Source organism: Euprymna scolopes, chromosome 26 (assembly GCF_053919585.1).
Source record: "Euprymna scolopes isolate OS-2025 chromosome 26, ASM5391958v1, whole genome shotgun sequence".
Taxonomy (NCBI): domain Eukaryota; kingdom Metazoa; phylum Mollusca; class Cephalopoda; order Sepiida; family Sepiolidae; genus Euprymna; species Euprymna scolopes.
In genome coordinates this window covers 42,694,784-42,715,594 of record NC_136507.1, presented here as the reverse complement: position 1 = coordinate 42,715,594, position 20,811 = coordinate 42,694,784, and the positions used below count along the sequence as shown (strand labels likewise).

The 20,811-nt window shown below is 31.5% G+C and overlaps 1 protein-coding gene across 4 annotated transcripts in view; it reads left to right on the top strand.

The window, feature by feature from the left end:
• The window catches only part of LOC145247999 (calcium-responsive transcription factor-like), an 84,950-nt gene extending 64,788 nt beyond the window's left edge, over positions 1 to 20,162 (top strand). For 2 of the 4 annotated variants that reach the window (XM_080109683.1, XM_080109680.1), the window contains exons 14-15: positions 2 to 81; positions 19,613 to 20,162. In XM_080109683.1, coding sequence (XP_079965809.1) covers positions 2 to 57 — 56 coding nt within the window. In that variant the 3' untranslated portion in view covers positions 58 to 81; positions 19,613 to 20,162. Of the gene's footprint in view, position 1; positions 596 to 19,612 lie in introns of those variants that run through there. The other 2 variants (XM_080109682.1, XM_080109681.1) reach the window with 1 other exon arrangement.
• The last annotated feature ends 649 nt before the right edge of the window (positions 20,163 to 20,811 follow it).

Here is a 20,811-nt window from a genome sequence, read left to right as displayed (position 1 = left end):
GGTGAACTTGCTCACATTTCAAATGAGCCACCATTACCATCAACAGGAAAGGTATGATGACGGTCACCATGAATTGGAAAGGTATGGTGACTGCTTTATGGAGGCTATTCTATTACTGTTTATGTTTTTGTTTCTTATAAATTGTTGTTTATTAATTGACAAACCTACTTGCTCAAGGCCATGTTGGTGTTACTACTATGAAAGAGAGAGAGTTCAACTAATAAGATATGTAAGTTTAATATAACTGATCCTCTTGGAGTTGAAATTTCCCAACGAATTTTACACTATCTTCTAAACCTCTAAATGTCTGATTTAATTTTTAATTCTTTTTTTTTTTTTTTTTAAACATCAGTTTGGAAAATAAAGTACATGTTCAGTTTTTATGGTAATGTTCATCCCCTATTACCTTTTGTCTAAAATTGAACAAGTCATTTTTTCCAATATTTTTTAATATAATCTGATGTTAACACATTTACCGAATTTCCATTACTAACGATTACTATATTGTCCAATTGACTAATGTACACTCTTAACTCTTATCCTCGAATGGTTTCTGTGCCTTGATAAGTGGTTATGCCTATGTAAAAAAAAAAAAGTAAGTGGGAGGTAATCATTGTATATGATTTATTTTTGTTTTTTACTTTAATTTTTTTTTAAATTTTGAAAGAATCTCGGTTTTTAACTTCAAAATATTTATTCTTGTTGTTTAATCTTTTTTTTTTATTTATTTCTTCATATTTATTTAATTTTTATTTGTTTTTTTTTTCTAATTTAAAACTTCTCTACAAGTATTTATTAATAAAAATCAGATGGTTTAAGCTATGGAATAATAACTTATAATTCTTTCCAGCTCTCCTGAACTTTAACCTAGTCTAATAAAATTGAATAAGCAATGTATGTATACTCTTAGTGTCTTTCTCATTTGGTTCTTTTCAATATTTTTTTGCTACATCTTCTGCTAGATTCTCAACAATTCTTTGAATTTTTGGGTTATTTAGAATTCAACCTAATTAATAAAACAAAAATGCATTAAAATCTAATGTGCATATCCATCATGTAAATTGATCAAGTAGTTTCATTTTTAACAAAGAAAATTAAATTTTATGAGTAAGCAAAAAGGTATTGTCTCGCACCACCATCTTGAAAATAAAAAAATAAGGGCGAATAAGTCCACAATAATTCAAACTTGCAAGATCAGCTTTGTAATGCTACCAATTTCACATTAATCACTTTAAATCGTTTAAAAATGTTTTTGTTTGTAAGAATAAAACTACTTGATTAATTTACATGATTTTTGGAATATGACAGTTCCATTCTAAATAAGAACCAATTTTTGAATTAAGGATTGATAATTTGTAATTATTTGGACTATTGTTTTCTGAACAGTAGTCTGAATCATTCAAATAATACAAATTCTCAACAACCGTTTTTTTTTTTTGTTTTTTCCTTCTTGTTTTTCTATCAAACACATTTACAAATGTCTAAGTATCACTTATATATTTTATATCCTACACACAAATTGACGGATAGAAAAATATGGCTATGGACCATATTTGCCAAGTGATAAATTCGATCTTGTGTGTATGTATATCTTCTTCTTCATCTGGTATTGGTATTTAGAGTGTTGCAAGTGCCTTGATTGGGATAGGCAAAATCTTACATTTGCTCTACATGCAGTTCAATCCAAATAGTTAAGACACCAATCAGGTTGCATGCAGTTATATTTCTTTTAATACACTCAAACCAGGTCTTTCTTCTGTCTGTCATGCTCTTTAGTGCCTGGGATATCCGGGCATGTTATGGCGTTGATGCAAGAGGTAATACTCTGTACATGGCCAAACCAACCAGCATGTAAAACATTTCTAATTCCGCCAATACCAAGTTTCTGATGAGATACAGTTGAAGGGGTCCTTTTTCCAGTCTTCTACTGCACATTCACCTGGTCATAGCATAGTCATTACACCAAAGCTGTTGCAGATCAGAAGTGTTTGAGGCCCGTGTCTCACTGCCATAGAAGATGTCAAAACAAACATAGTCTAAAAAGTCTTTAGCCTAAATCTTGAAGGATATATACACAAACATTGGTAACAGCTTCCTGAACCTCAAATAATACAATAGCATGTTTACAAACACCACTTGTGCTGCGCTTCATGAAAATGCTAATTAACATCATGCCTAGACAGCCAGTTAAACTCAGACTCCTAAAAAAGGAAAACAAATGCATTCCATTATAAAAAATTATATTTATTCAATACAGTAAATCGGGTAAAAATTTGAAAGAAAATATGAAATAAAAAATGGGATGAGTCCACTGTAATGAAGGAGAAGAAATAAGTAGACATTTAGGAGAGAAAAAAGAAAGACACAAAAAGAAAGGGAAGGAAAGGTGAAAGCAAGTGCAACAAGTAGATAAATCTTGCCTGCTACTATAAAGTGAAGGGAGGGGAAATAGCTGTCACAAACTGCAAGACGATCTAAGAAATAACATTCAATCCAAAGGGAAGGCATCTTTGATTGAAAGAATAAGATATATTGCAACAACTATGCGAGGACTAACCATGCTAATAAGAAAGTAGTGCTAAACTTTGCCTTAAATTGCATGGAAAAGTAATAAACAAATTTTGTGCTACAAAGCAAGAAACAAGGGGCTAGATAAATAAATTTAGCTTAAGCAAGTAATGAAGAAATTAAAATAACATATACCAAAGATATGTAAAAAGGTGAAAAGAACGAGCAGAACGTTCGTCTAGTAGACTGAGTTGGGCAAAATATTATTATATTATGCTTCATTTTATTAGACCATCATGGCTTGAAATTGATTGTATCATGTTGATTTAATCCGATTTTCTGTAACACACAATTAATAAATTATTAATTTTTTAATCATTTACATGAGGTAATATAAATAAAAACTTTATTTCAAAGATCCAATTAAAAAAGGGAAATAACTCTAATTGATGCTATTTGATTTTGTTCAAGAGGGCTGGAAGAAATATACAATATTATAGGTTATTAGAACCTTCCATAACTATAAAAAAAGTCAGTTTTTTATAAGTAAATGTTTGTATACTATACACCTTCATTGAAGGAAGTGGGTATGGATATTATTTGCTTTTTGTGGTTCAAGATGACAATTCTGATTTTTCTCTCTGACACAAGTTGAAACATGAAAGAACAGCAAAGACAATTCAACTTAAAATATATTAATTGCCCCCAACTATGAATCTATTTCCTTATCTGCAAAATCAACAGCTGATGTGCTGACTGTAATATACAGGATCAGCAATCCTATCGATAAAGGATTGGCTTATAGCACATAGCTCTTGATATATCAAAGGTTTTTAATGGAGTTTGGCACAAAGATCTACTTCACAAGCTTGCTATTTCTGGAATATCTGGAAATGTCTTATCAACCATCTTGTCCTGTCTCTCTAATAGGTTTATAAAAGTTGATATATTAATGTTGGTGTGCCTCAATAATCAATTCTGAGCTCAAACCTCTTCCTCATACTCATCAATAATCCCTCAAATTGCATTCTTAGATCATCTATTGACATTTATGCAAAAGACAACCATCTATGGCAGCACTTTGAAGAGCATTAATGATAGTGTCCCCAACTGTCCCTCAGTTAAACAAAGCTGAGAGGGAAAAGATAACGAAATATTAAAATCTTAGGAGCTGCTAAAAACCACCTATCCTGTCTTGACAGAGTACAAAATAGACTTTGTGGCTCTTTTCTCTACTCTGCAACCTCTCTCCCACAGAAGAGACGTTGCGAGCCTATCCTTGTTTTATCGTTATTTCCATGGTAGGTGCTCATCTGAACTCCAATCTCTGGTCCCCTCTCGCCAATCTTTCATGAAAAACACCCGTCTAGCTGAATCCACTGTGAAAAATTTCCCCCACTCTTTATCTGTGCCTAAATCAAAACGTGGATTCCATGAACAAAGCTTCTTTCTTAGAACTGCACGCCTGTGGAACTCTGTTCCGTCTGCCTGCTTCCCACCAGACTACAACTTGGATGTCTTCAAGTCCAACGTTAACAAATTCCTAATGAACCGCCCCCTTAAGTAAATATTTCATCAAATCTCCACACTAACGTAATGTACTTGCAATAACCCTTATCCCTGAGTGGCTTCCGGGCCTTGATAAGTGGTGATCACTGTGTAAAAAAAAAAAAAAAAAAAAAAAAAAAAAAAAAAAAATAATGTATGACATGAAAAAGAGCTGGAATCTTAGGAAGCTCTCTATCATTCCAATAATTATAGGAGAAACTGGACTCGTGAAAAAAATTTCAAAAACTATCTGGCAAATATACCTGATGAACCAAATGCTAGAGAGATTCAAACAATTGTACTTAAAGAGATAGTTAGAATTTTAAAAAGATCTCTTGGTTGAAATATATGAGATAGTGGGTGAATGTCTGGCATCTGGCAGGATATCCTATCCCTAACTTAAACAAAATAACAAAATTGAAAAAAGAAAGATAAAAAATTTTCTGATTCTCTCTTTTCCAAGTTGGAGTTATATATTATCAATGGTGCTAAAACAAAAGCCTCAATTCTTCCTTTCTATAAGATTTTGTTTACGTAACAATTGAAACTTTAAAGAATATGAAACTCTTCAGTCATACATACTGAACAATTATTATATTCAGTTTAATACCTGTTTTACATGCTGGCATGTGTTTGACAGCTTTTAGAAATTGACTTCCAAACTAACCTATCTCTGGCCAGTTTTATTTTTAATTACATAACCTGAAATGCAACTGATTTTCTTACTTGAAGCAAGATTTTTCAGACTGGATGCATTTTCTGGCACCAACCCAGTGAAGTGATGGAAACCTATGTTCTAATCAAGACACTGTCCCTAGGTGATTACATACCAAGGCTAAAAAGTGCTTTGTTATTATTAAGATATATTATCTTTTATCAATTTTATTGCAAGTCAATACTTTTTCTTTTTTTCAGTTAAGTGGTTTAGGAATTTTTTTTCAAATGGAATGGCTACATTTTTTAAATGTTTAGCATGAATAAATAAAGAGGTTGTACATATAATAATTCAAAACTACTAAAATATAGCGTAATCATGTTGACACACCGGTTTACGTTAGATCACCAAAGTTAAGCAACATTGAGCCTGGTCAGTATCAGTTGAGTGACCAATTTGAGAATTCCAGGTGCTGTATGTAGGAGGATATCAACACCTTCCTGTAAGTGTTGCAAAAACCTAAAGTCCTCATCTCCCCTAATGAGGATAGATATGTGACTGGGGACCGCTTGTGAATTTCATACTCCCATGGAACTTCCTCATTTCGAGAAAGCCGGTTAAACCCACATAGGATTAGTGCCGTTTCTAAAACGTTGATTCAGAATGTTTGTAATGAATAAATTATTATGTAAAAAAAAAAAAAATAAGCATTTACCTAGTAGAAAAGGGATTGCATGGCTCTGTTCTTGAGGAGAAATTGATTCTGAAACTGTTTTTTTTTTTTTTTCTCATTAAATCTTTTTTGCAGTTCATACATTAGATCCATTGTGCTTTCTGCTTTTTATAAAGTCGGATCTTTCGCTGCTAACATTTTCTCACACCTGAGGCTATTTTCTATATCTGCAAATGTACTATGACCTTCATGGAGTGTTTTTATATTTAGTCTAGTGAATCTCTAAGGGTTCTTGATAAGGTTTAGAAGCATATCTGTAATTTGGTTAGACCCACTCTTTCTTCTTTGCATCCTCTCTTTCTCACAGGCATGATGTTACTAGCTTCAGTCTCTTCTATAAGTACTATTATGACATGTCTTAAGAATTGTCTGATCTATTTCCTGCTTCTTTTGTTCCCGCTTGTTTGACTCGTTCTAGTGATCTTCACCAATTTGCTGTTTTGATATTTCGTTATAATGTAGTTTCCTATTCCAGTAGCTTCTTTCCAAGAACTGCAAGCTTGTGGAACTTTCTTTCTGATGACTGTTTTCCTCCTAGATATAGCCTTGATCTTTTCAAGACTAAGATCAATAGACATCTTCTGCCTTTGTAATAATCATCTTTCATTTTTTTTGGCTTCTTATTTCAAGTGGCTTTATGCCTTGTCTGGGGTGATTTCCATTAGAAAAATAAACAAGATTCCTTTGCAATGAAAATAAGAAGAAAATTTTTTTTTTTAATTTTACATTTTTATTTATTTTTATTCTTCTAAATGTTCCTCCATCTATCTCATTACTCTTACTTACTTCTTCCTCACACTACTTCCCCTTCATAATAATAATTTTCTCTTTCTCCCTTAATAGCTCAATCTCATTAATTATAGCCCCTCTTCCTTTCCCTTTGAGTAGTAATGCCTCTACTTCCTCCTACTACTGCTCAAATTGTATCTTTATTGTATTAGTTGTCCTTTTTCTCTTTCAGTCATTGTAGTAACTCCTCTTTTTTTTTCTCTCCTCTTTACTCAATTTTATGATAGTTACTTTTCCTTTCAATGTTCCTAGCCCCTCTTCCTCCTGCTCAAAGCATTCCCCTTGTCCCTTTTCTCTTTCAGACATTGTAGTAGCTCCTCTTTTTTTTTCCCTTGAGCAAGAACACTCCCATCCCCTCTCTACTCAAAACATTCTCCTTGTTATCTCTCTCTCACGCACACATTGTTCCACCACCGCCACCACCACCACCACCACTATCAGCAGTGCCGGATATATAAGTGGATATGATTATAAGCTAAATAAAACTTGAAAATCACTTATATAAGAAAAAATTATTTAAAAAAAAAAAAAATAAATAAATAAAAAAAAGAACATTTAAAAATCTCCACCACTCTCCATAAGCAAACAAAAATAATGGCACAAGGCTATGTTTATTGTGAGATCTCATGCTGTGTCAAGCTGGAGGTAGAATTTTGAAAAATCCAGTTCCTTTAGTTTTTTTATTTTGTGGTTCATCAGGCGCCAGCAAATCAAGGATTAACTCTTGACCCTCTTCTGCCACTCACCTCACCTTGAGTGCAAGGAAAGGAAGTGTTGCATGGGGTCTCCTAATGCTTATATATCTACTAAATCTTGCACTGACTACAACCATCATCTCATCTTCCATATTTTCTCACTGCCTAATAAACCAAGTCTTTCACGCACATGGTATATATATATATATATATATATATATATATATATATATATATATATATATATATATATATATCCCTTCTTTCTAATGGAAGTTGTTTGTAATACTGATTATTTTTATCAAAATGTTTTTTCTGTTATTTCTGAAATATTTTGCTCTTTATTTGTATCCTCGTGTGTGAGTATTTAAAGCAGGAATGGGCAACCTGTTTCAAGAATCGGTTTTGCACAAGATCAAGCAATTCAAAAAGAAAAATCAAAGGTAAATTTTCATCAAAATTCGTTCAACCATTCTGATTATGGAAGACCGTATGTGTAACCATTCTGACTATAGAAGGCCATACATGTAAACAACTGCTTTAAAAGTAAGGGAAAGATTGATTTAAGATCTTTTCTATAATAGAAATTAAAGTCTTAATATATCACTGATAGAAAAGTTATCAACACACAATGACAACGTTACACATTACAAAATTTTTTAAAATTCTGAATTTGATCTGTCATCACCAGCCAGTGTCTGGTCAGTACAGATCGCAACAAACAATCCAGGAGGACTGTTATCTTTATTATATTTTCAGATTGATACTAATATGGCAAAGCTGGAATGTTATTTGACCCAAGACTGCAACAAATATCTCTGCTCGGTGTTCGATTCTGTTGACACTTCTGGTAGCTGTAATAATGGAAGGAATTTAAAAACAATAGCAAATAATGCCATTATTTGCTTCTGGGGTTTATTTTACCTATCAATTCACAGCAATATACATCTAGCTGCAATTTCTTGCCCCACCCCATAGAGGAGATGAACCTCCAAAAAGATGTCTACTCACTTTGATACTATAAACCCAAAAGAAAACAAAATTGATCTCGCTCCTCGTCTACATACTTCCCTTCATAACATAATATCATATGTCATCATCATAACTCTTGTATGTTCACTTCTAACTAAATTTTCCATGACTCTAGCTTCATTTTGAAAACCATGATTCTCAACATCATTTTTACATGCCCATTTTAAATATTGCTACAATGCTTCACATTTTGCTAAGTCACTAAGATTGCATTTTACATACATAGCATCTGGTGTTCCTAAATGGTGATCTGTCTAGAAGTACAGAGTAACAACATAGAAGTACTTCAATAAGAATGTCTGAACACAATATGACATCTCTCCGATTTAAGGTAAAATGAAGGAATGGCGGTTCAGATTGCTTGGATATGTGCTGAGGACCAACAACGACACCATCACAAAATTTATCTTTGCATTAGAAATCACTAAGAAGTAACGAAAAGAAAAGCTGATGATCAGATGGGCAGACCCTCTGCAAAACAATCTCTTGTCCAATTATGTGATCAGGTCAGCTGGAGACAAAAATCCATCATTGCACATCCTGCCATAGCTCGGTATTAATGTATAAGAAAAGAGAAATAGTCCAGGACAGATCAAAAAAGATAGCTAACAGTACACATCTATTCCTCACTTGAGAATAAATCTGGCTTACTTTTACTTGACCTCTTGACCTGTTTGTTAGTGCTTTTATGTAATTACCATAACTACAGCGCAACTAAAACAAAAGAAAGGCAAATTTCAAATACTTGAAAAAGCAATGTATTGAATATAAATTATCATTATATTTTTTTTATTTTTATTTATTTATTTTTTTAATCCATTTGAGATGAGGTTTCATAATTTGTGTATTCATTATTTTGCAGATTGTTATTCTCATCTTCATAGTTGTTGTTGTAGTTTCACCACATCTCGGTCAATTCATCCTCTGGCTTTCCTCAGGTGATTAACTACGATGGAATAGGAATGTAATTACTGCCTTCCATAGTTACTGTCTCACCAACTAATCCTCTGGCCTGCCTGAGTAGGATTGAAACTGTGTTGTGGCACAGTGGTTAGAGGTGTTGAGTCTCTACGGTTCCAGGTGATTATTTTGTGAAGATAGCAGTTTCAATCCTACCCAAAGCAGGCCAGAGGATTAGTTGGCTAAAATGTGGTGAGACAACAACTATGGAAGGCAGTAATTACTGTTTGTTACAATTACAAGACTTAGCATTTCTATCCCATCGCAGTTAATCACCTGAAGAAGGCCAGAGGATGAATTGGCTGAAACGTGGTGAAACAGCAACAACAATGAAGATGAGGATAATAGTCCACAAAAGAATGAATACACAAAAATTATAAAAAATGAAATTGAATATTTTCATAATTTGTGGATCAAAATTTTATGAAAACTTTTTTCATAAAATTACAAATGAATTAGAAACTGATAAATACAGTAGAACCTCGGGATACTGTGGCCCTAAGATACGTTTTTTTTTTTTTTTCAGGTTACGATATGGAATACAATATTTTTCTGGTCCATGGTTATGGTATTTGCCCTGCCTTATGGTGTTATTTATAATGTTATTTGATTATATACATGTGTATTATATACTATAAAATATATATATGTTATTAATTTTTAATGCTGTATCCTGTGGTTCTACTGTAAATTAATTTGTTATTTTTAAATTTAAATTTAATGTTGATAAAAAAATGAAGTTTTCATCAAATTAAAATAAGATTTGTTTTTAATTCATTCATTTCACAGTAGAATTTAATAAATAAAACAAAAACTATAGAAAAAAAAATTGTACAAAATGGAACCAACAAAATGTTGTTTTCCTTGTGGAATTACGTGTACAATTCAGAAAGCTCCACTGGCTCTGCCTGTGGTTTATACGGTTTGCCCATGACTGGTTTAAATCTGCTAAATCTGTTCACCTGATTGCGTGTGATGGGGTAGGGGGCACATGTGAACACAATAGTTCTCTCATTACAGACAGAAATATATTCCACATTGTAACTACTATGGTTGATATTTTTCTTTCTTTCTCTCCCCTCTTTCCAACAAAAAAAAAATCCTTTTTGTATTTTTACAAACTCTTTACTTCATTTACTCTAGAATTAGATCGAGCTCTCCTTTTTAAAACATTTTTTATGCAGCCTATTCTTTATCACCTTTTAAATATAAATGTCTCGATATATAAAACTTTCCTGCAGTTTAATATATCATCCAATCATAGGAAGTGTATTTGTAAACTCCTGAACGTTTTTATACATTTAGACACAAATTCAAATGATGAAACGACATCAATTCCTTTTGCACATCTAAGGTGGATTGTCTTGACTTGACTTTTGGGATATTCACCCAGGATGGATTGAGCCAGTAGCTCCCATAGAACACTCAGAATCCCAGATAAATGCAGACCATACATGACGGTCCACAGTGGACATGATAGTTATGGGCAGTCAATCTCGGGACAAAAACCATAGATCTGTGGAGCCGGAGTAGGTTCAATGTTGTCTTTCATGGTGTGTAATCACGTTCCAGCTGGCCTCTTGGGCGCTTCGCCAACCTTGGAGTGGTTCTGGAACTATTGCTTCATGGATGAATTTGCCTGTGTTGTGGTGCACAGTGTAGCCAAACCAGTAAAGTCTCCTCATCAAAAGTGCTTGGTTAAAACAGATTGATCCTGCATTGTGTCCAGATTTGTGTACTATTGACTGCCTTGATTCAATTTGATTCCATTTTTGAGAAGTTGATTTACATGTTATATAACAAATGTATCATGGTATTGTGATTACATGTGCAGATTGTGGACTTAGTATTTCAGGTTCAAGTTCCGTCAAACCTACTGCATAACTTTCATTAATACCCTTACGGCAGTGATGAACCAGGGTATCCTTCCTTCCACTATCAATTAAATAATAAGATAGATTAGGCTCTCAATCAAACCTTGAATGTACATTTAACATAGGAGAAGGAAAACTGAAATAACACGTCTTTCTTTCTGTCATCATGCCTCCTAAAATCCCTTTAAAATATACTAAAAGAAACTGAAATTTGAGGAATATTTATTAATTGATCTCTCTAATAGGCATGGTTAAAATATCACAAAAAACGGAAGTATCTGAATTTTCAAGAAAGGATTCCACCACCTTTTACCTCCTTTGCATGAAGCTAAATTAAACAAAATATAGCCCACATTTTACACTTAGCAGCTGTTCCAAAATTCATGATACTGATTCATTAATTAATTTAAGAGTGAATCCTGTACATACAAATATACAAGTACCTAACTTTATATATAGATATAACCAGTTGTAGCTACAGTGTGGAACATGTTTTTAGTTGACACTAATCAATCTAAAATAAGAGATTTATTATGTTCACATTTGCCTCTTTTTTGTCATTTTTTTTCCCTTTATTTCTTTAATTTGTGTTTTCTTTGTGAAATTCTGACTCTCCTGGTTGAGCAAGCCTTATCATGAAACAATGCATCAACCAATGTTTTGAGAATGATTGTAAAATATGAGATCCTTTTTGAAAAAAAAAATGAAATGAGTTAATAAATAAAAAAAAAATATTTAAAACTATTGACAGCATTAACTGTAACGTGGGTGGGGGGGGGTACTGCTTTATTGACATAATAGATATTGACAGATAATAGAATCATTAATATCAAATTCCAATCCCACCAGAATTATTGTGGTCACTTATATGCTAATACTGTTGGGAAAGGCATGAACCATCCTGCCCTCTCTGTAACTATGGGTATAATAGTAACTTGCATTCAGCTGATTGTTCACAAATTAAATCATCTCAAAAGGGCTAAGTTATTCAACAGACAAAAAAACAAAAATAATTATAGTAAAGATATAAAAAGTTCTTTTGGCGCATTTGTTAGCATTTCAATTTAAAAACCACAAATAAGATACAAATATTTTTTATTAAAGATGTTTCTTTAATTTTTTGGATAAAATAATACCTTCTTATGAGATGAGAGTTGCTTCATATTAATAAAGATATTACTTTTTTCTTTTTAATAATTAATAAAGTTCTTTTGTTATTGAAATATTTGCTTTATCTCTCTTAATAAAGCCTATGCAACAGCTAGGGGAAACATTCAATTTTAGGTCTTGCACATTTTAATTTTAATTCATATTATTGGATTTATTTTATCCTTTTATTATTAAGTTCAGGTATATTGTTAACATGAACTAAAAAAACAATATTTCTTCAGAAGTGCTCAATAAATGTGTAGAGCTTTTGTATACATAAAATTATATAAACATTGTAAGGAGTCTACGCAGATCCATCTATGTTTCAACATTTTCATGTTTCGTCAGGACTCCAAGTGAATCTCGAAGTCAGAAAATAAAATAAAATTTACCCAGAATGCCACAGAAAAGACTAGAAAAGTAGCCCCCCCCCCCCAAGGTCAGATCCTTTTGGTAAGAATTAACCTGTTGGGATGATTAATCGGAAAAATCTTAACTTTTTGGGGCATCGGAATCAGTAATTTCCAATTCTAAACCGATTCTTTTATTAAAAAAAATTTTTTTTTAACAATAAAACATGAAACAAGCATAAATTGTTTTATTTTTTATTAGAAGTTGTTCATTTACAACATAAGACGGGGAAGGGCCACAGAATGGGTTATAAATCTAGCAATACCGGACACCATAACAAGACACACTGCTACTTAATTTGACACTCATAGTCTTTAAATCAGTAATAAGTACATTTCTCCTACCTCCATCAAAATAAAACTTATATAAGTGGATTCACAGTAAAATTTACTATGGTATTTTAATATTTTTGTTGTGATTTGTATATTTGAAGAAATCACTATTTAAATTTGACTATTAACGACGAAACCTGCCAGCATAGCATGCCTGCTGGCGGTAGATCACTCTTTGCAAATAAGCGGTTGGGGTGTGTTCACATAAATACTTAAAGTGGAAGTTGTACCCATCGATGACATTTTTAATTGTTTTAGTTAATCAGGGAAAAGAATTGTCTTTCCTACGAAATTTGAACACAACATGTACATTTTTCCAGTCAAAAGTTAGAATATCTCAAAAGTGATTGTAGTACAAAGATAAGTAAAAATAGAAACTGTGTTCAAATGCTATTTAATAGTGAATATATTAATTTCCGTTATCCTAAAATTTGAAAAGAATTTCTATGCATGAATCAATAGAAGTAGTGACAACTACATATAAATGTGAGAATTTTTATCTGCCGAGACGCACGCAAAAAATTTGTAGACAAAACGTTTGACAACTAACTTATGAACATAAAGTATTCATTTTATTTTTGTTATTATTTAGAAAACATAAATTTTTAATTATGGACAGGAAAAGAATATTTAAAAAAAATAAATTCTTTGAAAAAGAATGACCGACAATGACCATGATTTTAAATAAGTTAAAACACGAACCACTTATCCAGTTAAGTAAAAGAATAACTATTATTGGGTTTGTTTTACAATCCACAGAGGTATGAAAAATGGTCAAAAAACAAATATATAACAAATAAATGTTACCAAAGACAAGTTACTCTTCTACCTACGTCGATAAATTTTTGGTGTTGTAAATGTTTATTCTGTTCAAAAAACAAGTAGTGTCGAGCATTACATGAGAACAAGAAAAAAATGGCCGCAATATCTCTTGAAGTCTCAATAATAACTTAAAAATAAAAAATTATACAAAATTGTGGTAGAAACTCACCTGATAATTGTCACAGTAACTTGAAGCCGTTAAAATGAAATTTAATTATCCTAATTAGTTTAATGCACTTGAAAACATTATAATTGTAATATGTACAAAATTTCCTTTCATTTGAGCTGCTACAAGCCATATTTTGTTGATAATTGCTTTGAATCGTGTCGTGGTGGCCATCTTGGATTTTTCACAGTGTAATGATGACAAATGATAATGTTAATCAGAATAATATTTTGCATGGTGATAAAGCCTTACCTCCCGTTTCTTAATGCTTTTACTTAAAGCCGTTTAAATGAAACTTAATTAGGCTAATTAGTATGCTAGTTAGTTTAATGTACTTAAAAACATAATTCTGATCTGTAGAAAATTTCCTTTAATGTGATATGCTACAAGCCATATTTTGTTAATAATTTCTTTGAAGTGTGTCATGGTGGCCATTTTTGATTTCCTGGTCGCCATCTTGGATTTTTCATAATGGTAAATGATAATGTCCATCAGAATAATACTTCCTATGATGAGAAAGCCTTACTTACCATTTTTCTTAGCTGTTTTTATGATGTTTCTACTTAAAGCTGTTAAAAAAACCTGGCATATGCTAATTAGTATGCAAGTTACCTAGTGAGATGGTTGTAAATAATGCTAACTGAACCTTCATGGTATTATGATATGTTCAAAATTTCATCATAATATCTTAAAAAGATCTGAAGATACATCTTTTTAAAGTGTTTTTTTTTTGTCTGTAAATTGTGCAGTCGCAAGCATATATGCATTTGAATAGGACTGACTTAAGGCAAGATGTCCAGTGAACCACACATTGTTTGATACTTTGAATGGTCATGATTCCAGTTCTAATAGGCTGATTTAAAAAAACTAAAGATCTTATTTCTTTGGGGGTTTTTTATGCTCTTTTCGATAATGCTTGATTTGAGTCTATTCGATCTAAAGAAAAAAATGATGTGATATTGCTAATAAATCTCATTTACAGATTTAACATTGATTCACAGAGTTTAATTTATTTATTGGTCATTTATCAAGAGATAACTGGCTTATTCCCTTTGTAAGCTTTTCGCATCTATTCACTAAATGTCTATATACCACATCCGAGGGAGTTCACTTGATTATTAATGCTCTGGACAGGGTTTTTAAATTTTGTTGGCGCCAGCTGTACATTAGCAGTATCTGATATCAGCTTCTTCTGAAATAATTAAAGTTTTATGGCACTTCTCTTTGGATGCAAGTGAAAAATATAGATGAAAATCTCCGGTTGGATAAAATGCATAAAGTGAAAAACATTCTGAAGATTTTCTTAATTAAAAAGAAAATTATATCTACATTTAAACTTCCCCAAAAAGAAGAATGGGATTAGGACATTTATTACTGTAATTAACAAAAAAAAGAAAAAGAAATGATAAACAAATATGTAATAAATGTTACCAAAGGCAAGACTCTTTTACATACCTGAATAAATTTACTTATATTTAAACTTCTTTTAAAGTGTGTTTTTGGTGGAAAACAAACTTAATGTCTCCTTTTTTAGTTAGAATGTAAAAAATGGCTTCCTAATAACCTCGGCAGAAGGACCATTGATAACCGCACAAAATTGAAAATTAAACAAACACTGGTAGAAACACATAAATAAATGTTAACAATTGATCGAAAATGTTATGCGGAATGAAGATTTTGTTTAATTTCCACTTTTTGAGTGAGTAAGCAAGAATGGGCTAGAAATGAGTATCATTTTACGTTAATTTTATGTGCAAAACAGTTTTCCTATGCGAAATTTTAAAATAATTTTTTTTTTTTTTCTTTTTGACACATAATCATTTAAAAATGTAAAATCCCATTTTGGGAGAAGTGATTTAGCTAAAGGGATTTTTACATTTGCTGCTGCTATTATTATTATTAGTAGTAGTATCTGTTATTGGTTTTTCTTTTACTGTAACATAAATCGACCAAATGCATATAATTGTGAGAAAAAAATATGAACATTTTTTTTCAAAGAGGGAAGGTACAGAATAGTTAACAGAAATCCCTCCTAATGTTAAGAATGCTTTTCTAAATAATGTTATTATGTAGAAACACATTCTTGACATGGGATAGGCTTTATTAACTATTCTCTCCATACACTGTTTTCTTATTTTGCCTACCGATCGTCGGGTAATTATTTTTGGAATGCCAGCACGCCAGATTTCAATCCACCATTTTGGTTCACCAAAAAGTACATCAAAATGTATGCCAGTGCAGCAAATTTTATTTTATCATAAAAACTAATTTCTACAGAAAAAAAATAAAATATTTTTACATTTTTATCTAGGGAATAAACATAAAAGTACATATAAAAAACCATGTTTATGATTTTTAAAAATCCAACAACGGAACTGAAGTCAATGTTTTGCTTCTAAAACAAAATTAACTTTTTTGATTAATCTCTGTGCGGTACTAAGAAAAAATTTTTTAATGAATAAAAATTAATAAAATTTATTTTTACAAGAATCTTTATATATTTTTCTAGCTAAATACTAAAATGATTGTTTTCCTTTCCAAGTTTTTTAAGGGTTTCACATGTAATCACCTATAAAAGTAATATTTCTTTTTGGAATGGGGATTTAACTGAGAGTGTTAATCTAAAAAATTTCTCATTATTATTATTATTATTGGCATCTCATTTTTGTTTTTAGCAAATCAATTTAATAACCCACCAAATTTTCATAATTAAAATAAAATTTTAACTCCATTCAGAAAAAGAAAGCACAGAATAGTTAACAAAGGCCATGCCCTCCTCATGTTAAAAATGGTTTTCTAAATAATAATGTTATTTAGAAATTTGTTTGTAACAATGGTAGGGGCGTTATTAAACATTTTGTTCTTACATCGTTTTTTCATTTTACCTACTTACCATCAACTATTTTCAACGGTTTATGAAAACTTTCAAGTAGCATGTTGTAAACTAATGAACTGATACAATCTAGCTTTGTTTTAAAAATCCAAATAAATATTTTGTCTTACAATTTTCAATCAATTACAAGGAAAACATTTGAGAAAAAAAATATATGCGGAAATTACTCGGAAATTTGAAAATTTACAAAAAAATGCAACAAATCTCTAATTAAATATTTATTAATTTTAAAAGAATCGGAATTGAGAATCATACTGAAATTGGAAATTTAGAATGGAATCTGTAATTTTATTGGAATTGAGAAAAATTTGGGAATCGTCCCATCACTAATATATATGCCTATGGCTGCGTGTTTAGATTTGTGCAGATTTTAATCGATTTATACATTTATTTATTTCAATGAATTTTATTTCATATATATATCATATATTTATGTATGCTTTATTTCCTATTCGGTTTGCTCATTTACTCATCAGAGTATTGATATGTTATGTACGAGGATGCATTTAAGGATGGAATACTGTTGCCACATCTGGGCAGGAGCTGCTAGAAAGGACTTGTCCTGCCTTGATAGAGTTCAAAATAGACTTCGTAGCCTCGTAGGAGATGTCCTTTTCTCCTCCTTGCAACCTCTATCTCACAGAAGAGATGTTGCAAGTTTGTCTCTGATGTATCGTTATTTTCATGGAAAGTGTTCGACTGAGCTTAAATCTATGGTCCCCCCTCGCCAAACTTTCACAAGAAACACTCGTCTAGCTGTAAACACTATCAATAATTCCCCCCACTCTTTATCTGTGCCTAAACCTAAACGTAGATTCCATGAACAAAGCTTCTTTCTTAGAACTGCACGCCTGTGGAATTGTCTTCCGTTTTCCTGCTTTCCGGCTGACTACAATATGGTTGTGTTCAAGTCTAAAGTAAATAAGTTCTTGATGAGCCGTTCCATATAAGTTATCAAATTTACCAAATTTTCATTACCAATGATTACTATATTGTCCAATTTCTACTGTACACTCTTTAACCCTTATCCTTGAGTGGCCTCTGGGCCTTGATAATGTGGTGATGCCTTTGTAAAAAAAAAAAAAAAAAAAAAAAAACATATTTGTATGTCTAAATATTATTCAGTTGAGATGAAGAGACTAGTTTGGGTGAAAATACAAATAAATTCATTTAACTAACACAATTAAGAAATAACGTAAATAGCGATTTTTAGCTTTGTTGATTTAAGAAATAGAATGCGCATAGATGTGATACTTAAAAATACTTCTTCACTTTTTATGTTTTATTTGTTATCTGCTTAGTAACTAACACTAAAAGATGTGGTCAGGGGCTACAAATTAAGTGGCTTTAGAAGTAAATAGTTGAACCAGACAACCGACTGGGATGAGAGGGTTAGTGCCTACCAACCAAAAGGATCTGAAGAGAAAAGAAAGGGGCTGTTCTTCTCGTTTTTTTTCTGTGGCATTTTGGGTAAATTTTTATTTTATTTTATTTTCTGACAGTGAGGTCCATTTGAAGTCCTGATGAAACATGAAAATGTTGAAATGTTGATCAATCTGCGTAGACTCCTTACAATGTCTATATAATTTTATATGTATGTGTGTGTATATATATATATATAATATTTATTATTTTTAAAACAGTTTTAAAAATAATAAATAAATAAAAATGTTATATACGTCCAAACAAATTAAAAGGGCGACTTTCTAAGTAAATAAAAAAATGAGCTTCGAGGCGGAGCCAATATTAACCGTATGTATCGCTTGAAAAAACAACAATAACAAATCTATCTATATATATATATATATATATATATATATATATATATATATATATATATATATATATATATAATATGTGCAGGTGCAGTTTTATTAATATAGATTGGAGTTTAAAACCATGTATGCATAGTTCAGCTAAAACCTAAGACAACTTAAAGCTTCGCCAGGCATAAATCTTAAAACTTTTTTTTTTTTTTTAACTTTTTCCAGCAATTTACAGCAATGATGTACATCTAGATGAGGTGTAATTTCCCAACATCATAAACCCCAAAATGCAGTTCCTCTGCCCCATACTTCCGACCATGACATAACATCCTGCAATGTAATAAAAATTTTCACAACTCTAACGTTGTGTTTACTTGAGCCTTATATGAAAAACTCTCGTTTTTAATATTATTTTTACATACCTGCTTCTAATCTTTCTGGCTGAAGCATCATAAATATCAACAACGAGGACAGTATTCTGTGGGGAAGAAATGTAAATTAAAAGTTTGAGTTTTTTTTGTTTTTCTTTTGGAGGTGTGGTGTTGTTGAATCTGCTTTACTTTGTTTCCTATTTTAATCTTATTTGAAACAAATTCACTTCTTGTTGAGAAGTATCCCTATATTAAAAATACAAAAATATGATGCATGTACCCTTGACGAAACAAAAATATCATATTCCAAAAATCACATAAATTGATCAAGGTTTACTTTCATAAAGAAAATATTTTTTAAGCAATTAATTACGGAATTCATAGGTATTATAACATAAATCTCACAAGTTTGACTTATTTTTTCTTGAGATTGTTTTCAAAATGACGGGCAACACTGTTGCTTCTCAGTTACTCATAAAATTTAATTTTCTTATTTAAAAATAAAACTATTGGATCAATTTACATGATTTTGGAGTAAGATATTTTCATTTCATTATGTGTATGTACATTGTACAGATTTTTCTTTTCTTTTTGATTTTTATTTGGGGGAGGGGATTCTGGATACAAACCACAAATTTTACTGTCAAAAAGTTTAAATAAATTTGTTTTTATTTTTTCACAAAACTACCAACGTCTCTCTGACTTAATGGTATCCATGACCAAATCTTGACTGTGATCTCTTGACGAATCTGTTCAGAATGATTAATTTATATTTCATCATCAGTGCTGTGAAATTTTTTTCGCATCATTTCACTTTTAAATTCAGCAATAAACAAATTGTAAAACAAAGAACTGACTTTTTTGTTATTTTTCATATTTTTAATTAAAATTTTTTTTATTTTAAACAGACATCAGATCAACTCATGTTGTTTAACCCCGATCCTGGCAAAGACAACTTGTCTTCACCTAATTTGTCTTTTTCAGACTGAGACAAATAAACATGTGCAAAACATATAATTTTAAAAGCAGCCATTTGGAAAAAAATTCTGCTGTCAGACAAGTTCCTCACTATTGACCAAGCTCCAACCTCTGTTCTATCACCGCAATGTTGCATCCCTGTGGCTGTTTTACAAGTATTTTAATGGAATGTGCTCTGATGAACTCACTGCAATTGTGCTCCGTCGACCTACATACTCTAAACCAACCTGACTAGCAGTAAAATTCTACCCCTTCTCTGTTGAAGTATCTAGATTTCTTCTCTTAGACTGCTAAACTTTGGAATTCCCTTCCTGCTTCCCTGAATCTACTGACATGAAGAAGTTAAAATTTAATGTGAACAGACCTCTTGCTAGTCAACTCTCTACAATCACCTGTTAGAAATCATCCGAAAAAAACAGCCCCTCACAATCAAGTGACAATACACCTTGTTTGAAATGAAAAAAAATAAAATAAAATAAATAATCTTTTTTTAAATTCTCAGAAAGAACAAGAATATTTGGTTATTCATACATCTGGTAACTTTCACATATTGTAAAAAGTATTGACGCACCATTCCGGGGTGGGAATGGGCTTCTTTTTCTTTTTCTTTTTTTTAATTTGTCTGCAAATGAAATGTTTTCTTAAAAAAAAAATTGCCAAAGAAGAATTTAAATCTCTTTCTCTTTCATTCTCAGTTTTTGACTTTCCATTGTAAGTTAGACATGTTGAGGATATCCTCGTTGAAATCAAGAATGTTTCTCTTGGCAAGTAATAGACACCACCCTAGGGAGAAATGGAGAGTTTATATTGAAACAAATGGTTAGAGCACCAGAGATGCAGAGCACTAAAGACATCCATAATTTGACTAATACCAAGTCTCTGATGAAGCACTGTTGATGGGATCCTTTTCTTCTATTTTTCAACCACAGAACCATCTGATCATGTCACAACTATGACATATTCATCTTTCAATCAATATTACCTATGACAAGTTCTGCAGGTCCGCTGGCACCATTTTGTCTCTAATGCCAATGTTGGGACTTGCTGCTGGATCATTCCCCTTAACCAATCTCTTTTAAAGAAGAGACTTTGCTGGTTCAGCCAATGCTGCATGTTGCAATCCAGGAGA